This window comes from Salminus brasiliensis, chromosome 2, assembly GCF_030463535.1.
Source record: "Salminus brasiliensis chromosome 2, fSalBra1.hap2, whole genome shotgun sequence".
In the NCBI taxonomy this organism is placed as follows: domain Eukaryota; kingdom Metazoa; phylum Chordata; class Actinopteri; order Characiformes; family Bryconidae; genus Salminus; species Salminus brasiliensis.
The window spans coordinates 35,304,476-35,310,499 of record NC_132879.1 but is presented as its reverse complement, the minus strand read 5'-3'; the positions used below and the strand labels follow the sequence as shown (position 1 = coordinate 35,310,499).

The following is a 6,024-nucleotide window of genomic DNA, read 5'->3' as shown; positions in this document are numbered from 1 at the left end:
CCACACTCTGGCCCTCGGTTCCCCACCTCAAGCTATGATGGACTTTTCATAACATTCCCCCAAATATTTTCTAAAAGTTTCATTGTAAATGACTTACAACACTATTCCAAATTTCTGTTGATCTATGTACAATAACTTTATGTAGATTTACAGATCATCCAAAAGTATCTCCAAGGTGGTAACTTGACCGGGACAAGCAAAAGCATTCTTTAAATAACATATATATATATATATATACAGTGAGTCCAAGAAGTATTTGATCCCTTGCTGATTTTCTTCGTTGGCCCACTAATAAAGACATGATCATTCTATACTTTTAATGGTAGATGTATTCTTACATGGAGAGACAGAATATTAAAAAGAAAATCCAGAAAATAAATCTAAGGAATATATATTAATTGATTTGTATTTCATGGAGTGAAATAAGTATTTGATCCCTTAGTATTCATTAGCAGTTCTGGCTTTTACAGACCAATTAGACACTCCCAATCAACTTGTTACCTGACCTGAAGCCACCTGTTCTCACTAATCACTTGTGTGAAAAACACCTGTCCACAGAATCAGACAGATCACACAGATTTCAAGTCTCCAACATGGGTAAAACCAAAGAGCTGTCACAGGACCACAGGAGAATTGTTGACCTTCACAAAGCTGGAATGGGCTACAAAAAGATTAGTAAGGTGTTGGATGTGAAAGTAACAACTATTGGTGCAATTATCAGAAAGTTTAAAGAGTATAACATGACAATCAACAGACCTCGGCCCGGTGCTCCAAAGAAGATTTCGCCTCGTGGGGTGGCAATGATGCTGAGAACAGTCAGAAATCGTCCTGCAACCACTCGGCAGGAGTTAGCAAATGACCTGAAGGCAGCTGGGACCACAGTTTGCAAGGAAACAATTGGCAACACTTTGCGCAACAATGGATTCACATCCTGCAGTGCCCGAAAGGTACCCCTGCTGAAGAGAGCACATGTGGAGGCGCGCCTCAAGTATGCCAATGATCATTTGAAAGATGAACCAAGTTATTGGGAGAAGGTTTTGTGGTCAGACGAGACCAAAATTGAACTTTTTGGCCTCAACTCCACCCGCCATGTGTGGAGGAAGAAAAATGCTGCCTATGACCCCAAGAACACTGTGCCCACCGTCAAGCATGGAGGTGGAAGCATAATGTTTTGGGGGTGTTTCTCTGCCAAGGGTACAGGGCTACTTCACCGCATCACTGGGAAGATGGATGGAGCCATGTACCGCACAATCCTGAGGGACAACCTCCTCCCCTCTGCCAGGGATCTGAAAATGGGCCGTGGTTGGGTCTTCCAACATGATAACGACCCTAAACATACAGCAAAGGCAACAAAGGATTGGCTCAAGAAAAATCACATTAAGGTCATGGAGTGGCCCAGCCAGTCGCCAGACCTCAATCCGATCGAAAATCTATGGAGGGAGCTGAAGGTCAGAGTTGCCAAGCGACAGCCCACCAACCTTCATGATTTAGAGAGGATCTGCAAAGAAGAGTGGGCCAAAATTCCCCCTGGTGTGTGTGCTAAACTTGTGGTTAACTACAACAAACGTCTCACCGCTGTGCTTGCAAACAAAGGCTTTGCCACTAAGTATTGAGTGTGTTTGGCAAGAGGGATCAAATACTTATTTTCCTCATTGAAATACAAATTAATTAAAATATATTCTTTAAAATTATATTCTGGATTTTTGTCTTGATATTCTGTTTCTCCATGTTAGAATATATCTACCATTAAAAGTGCAGAAGGATAGTGTCTTTATTAGTGGGCAAACAAAGAAAATCAGCAAGGGATCAAATACTTCTTGGACTCACTGTATATATATATATATATAAATAAATAAAAGCTGTACTTGTTAAAATCAAATAAATAAAAAGATAATCAATAAGATCATCAATATTACATGCACTTAAGGGTATTTTTATTTTTTTTAAATATTCAATAGAGTATAGAAGTATGGACCAATAATTGCCAAAACAACAACAAGAGTGGTCTCAAAAAGAATGTGATAAATAATAAACAATATTTTGTTATTTTTAAATAACAAATGTTTTGTTATTATTAATTGTATTCATTCTGCTCATACCTTTGTTAAAAAAACAAAACTATTACCTGTTAGCTGAGAAGTGGCACAGGACTTTCCTACAGAATCATTTTACACCTTTTTTCTGCAACCAAATAGTTTTTATTTTATTGAAAAACATGAATTAAAATTTTTTTCAAACAGTGATTCCAACCTGAATGGCATGATGAATTCAGAACTTACAGATCTCATTACTTGTGACATGCTTAGAAACTAATGGTGCAAGATTACACTGACAGTTTACTCAGACATTCTCAATCACATCCAGAAATTCATTCCTAATGTCCAGTGGGGAGTCTGCCTGAACAGCACAGGACAGCAGGTTGTGTACACAGGGGGGAAAAAAGGTGGCAGATGTCCAGCCAGTGACCAGCAAATGTTTTATTCTATACATTATAGGTTGCACTGAGAGCGTTCCTCTAGTTAAAAAAAAAAAAAAACATGGCACATTAACTGTCAGTAGAGAAGTGTATCAGTCCTTTCATCTATACACATCTGAATACTTAATGCTTAATGGATCTGCTCCCTTTTTAAAACCTGAGGGAGAAGAAGAGCAAGAGGATAAGAAAACACTTAACCACGCTAGACACCGTTAACATGGAGTAAACGATCAGTATATCAGATGAAACACCTCTGAAAACGTCCATCAATAAAATGTTGGACTGAATACTATTCAGTGCGTACCCATTCAGTTCACTTCACAGTTCATTTCAATGAAACAACAAAAAAACAAAAAATACTTATTATGTACCTTTTCCTACAAATGCTTTTCAAAAAAAAAGAAAATTTTTTTTTAGCAAGCATTAAAGTTTGTATGGCCTCAATATGAGCAGTGGAGGTGCATTTGCGTTAGACGGAGTTGTGCAGATCTGGACAGAGTCTGCGCTACTTGGCCACACAGAGTGATCGCTGGTCACGGCGGGCATTCATTCTTTATAATACAAGCTTTATAAGGGAGGAGCTGACAGAGCTGAGAACAGTAGCAAAGTAGCAAAGTGAGTTAATCAGGCCTGATCTGCAGGATCATGTCTTTCCCCAGGGTTCATTCAGACACAGAAACAGAGGAATGTAGTTCAACTTGAACTTAAAACGTCTACATTCCCCAATTCAAAAAGACCCACATTCCTTTCATTGATCTTTAAACAAAAAGGAAAAAAAATAAAAATCAGACGTTCTTGTGAAAGTAGCACACAGGCTGAGGTGGAGATACAGAATCAAGTGCCGGCATGCGATGAGAACTTTCTAATTTCAGTCCTGATACAAACACACGCACACACACAGATTCAGGCTACAATCATGGACCTCATCAACATGCAGTTAAGAGAATGACAGAAGGACAGAAAGGAGGACAAGAAGCGAAGGGAAGGAAGAAAAACAGATGTACAGAAAGACAGAAGGAAAGGAAAGAACAAGAGGGAAACAAAAACAAGAAAAAATTTAGGAAACGAAAAAGATGTACATTACAGTATGTAATGTACAGTATGACAAATGGACTGAAAACGAAAGCAGGAAAGAAAGGACAGGAAGACAAAAAGACTAAGAACGGAAAGAAGAAAAGGACAGAGCAACAGAAGGACGGAAAATGAATAAAGGAAAGAAAGAACAACAAAAAGAAGGAAAGAAAGACAAAGAAAAAGGCCAGAAGGACTGAAGGACTGAAAAGAAGGAAAGAGAGGACTGAAAATAAAATAAACAAAAGGACAAAAAAGATGAACAGGAAGGGACAGAAAGAAGGAGAGAGCAAGAGGGAAAGACAAAGAGGGAAAGAAGTAATTAGAAAGTGAGAAAGACAGACAGACAGACAGACAGAGAGACAGTTAGCCACATGGCTTAGTGGGCAGTCAGTGATGCTCCCTCACATTCCAGTTGTGCTGTATTTGTATCTTGTGTTCTATAAAAAGGCAGAGGGACAGACCAGGACGGTTAAAGACAGGTAGAAATAGAAGACTTCCAGAAGAGTTCAAGCAGTGCAACAAAGTGAACCGTGTTCATCTGTACTAGAGACAAGGCACTGATATTCAGTATTGGGGAGAGGGCCGGGGGCGGGGGGCGTGGACAGTGAGTAACAGCAACAGTAAATAAAAAGACAGGAATCATCTAAAGCTCAGTCTCCATAATCTGAACCCCTTCTCCATTTAAAATACTATCATTAATGCAGTGTCTGACATTCAGTACACAACAACTGCTCTGCTCTCAGGAGTTCACCGAGTCCAAAACAGTAAATCAGTCCCAACTGGAGTGTTTCTGTTTGTGCTGCGGCTCAGCGAAGCTAGCTGGTCACGTTGTCCGGTCTTTGAATGTCAGCAGGGTCACAGCAGTGTCTCACTGTCACCCTCTTGTGGAGGAAGCATGCAAGGTCCCAGTCCTTTCCTTTCCAGTCTCTCACAATAAAATCCAGCAGGAAACCTCTCCTATTAGTCTCTGTGCTTCGGCCCCTTGGTGACCGTTATGTCGTAGGACAGGGGTGAGCGTGCCACACCAGGGAAAATAAGGTTTGCTCTTAGTCCACAACACACACACACCGACCTCCTTCTCGGTTCTCCAGCCCCTCAAAGAGAGAAGGAAAAGGAAGGCGGAAACCAGTGAGCGTGTATCAGACCTCGCTCTCGTCTTCATACTCGCTCAGAGCTGCTCTCCTTGCTGACCCTGCGTCTGGGGAAGAGCCGGCGCTTAAGCACGATCAGCTGCAGGGATGGGAAAAGAAAATGACATCACATTGGGAATCCACTTAGCTTTTATCACTGCCATTAAAACGCGTATTTACGGCGCATTTGGTGCATTCCCAACTCATAAACTTGCGAATTTACGAGCTGACCGCAAGAGAGCTGCGCTTGAATGGCTGCGAATGTGCTAAGGTGTAAGTGCTAGTGGTAAACCTCAGGCAAGTTCCATGTTACCCAAGTTTACAAGCTGTGAAGTAGCACCAGCCACTATGTTCTCCGATACCACAGAACCTAAGCAGGCATACGTTTTCACAAAAGCCACTGGTAGCTACAAAACAATCGTGACATGGCAATTTCACGACCCCCCCAAAAAAAGCCCAATTAGTGCACATTATACTGAACTTAAAAGCAAGCTGCAGTGTAAACCCGTGGAGGTTAACAGGACTCAAAATAATTAGGGTACGAGTCAGGAGCTTGTAGGTTAGGGTTAGTTACACACACACACACACACACACACACACACACACACACACACACACACACACACACACACACACACGTCTGGCCGCCTACCAGGCCAAGCTTCTGTAGCTGTGAACAGTTTAGTGAGTAGAAGATTAACTGATTTCCAAGAGGTTTCAAGTTTATGATGATATTCTTTTCAACATTTGAAGCTAAATTAGTGGATTCATTTTATTTTGTAATGTTAAAAAAAAAAAAAGGGCACCAAAAGATTCAAGCCCTCAGGTACCTCAAACCAAGGTCTCTGAATTTTACGCACTCGGACTCCACAAACCCTAAGCAGCTGGATTATAGGACTTTCTTAGGAACACTAAGCAGACTCTGCAGTGGTGGTGTGCCGTCCTACTGTGCAGTGACACCTACACAAATATGAGCACATGGAGGAGTTAGATTGGAACTTTCTGATATGGTGGCTCATCCCAAAGGCAGTTCAGGCTAAAACACCCCTTAGAAGTTCAGCGTGAATGGCTGGCGCTGAACTGCTGCATGCTGAAAATACAGCTAATGTAAATGCGTTGGTTTTTTAATGACCTCATAAAAACTTCCCATACAGGACCTGCATGGCCTAAAGAGAGAGCCTTCGGACAAGCAAGGAAAATGTTGTTTGTCACTTTCAGCTTTCTTTACTCCGTTCACTTCATGCATTGTGAGTCTTCTTCTTTACGCTACAACAAGGAGCACTCATAGATTGCACTCATGGTGCTGTAAATCTAAGCCTTGGAGTTTTAGCAAAAGCTGCTAAT

General features: G+C 41.2%; 1 protein-coding gene across 1 annotated transcript in view; it reads right to left on the bottom strand.

Moving 5' to 3' along the window:
- Positions 1-2,175: 2,175 nt before the first annotated feature.
- The window catches only part of gnptab (N-acetylglucosamine-1-phosphate transferase subunits alpha and beta), a 28,034-nt gene continuing 24,185 nt past the window's right edge, over positions 2,176-6,024 (bottom strand). Inside the window, exon 21 of the mRNA XM_072672495.1 lies at positions 2,176-4,780. Coding sequence (XP_072528596.1) covers positions 4,709-4,780 — 72 coding nt within the window. The 3' untranslated portion in view covers positions 2,176-4,708. The remainder of the gene's footprint in view (positions 4,781-6,024) is intronic.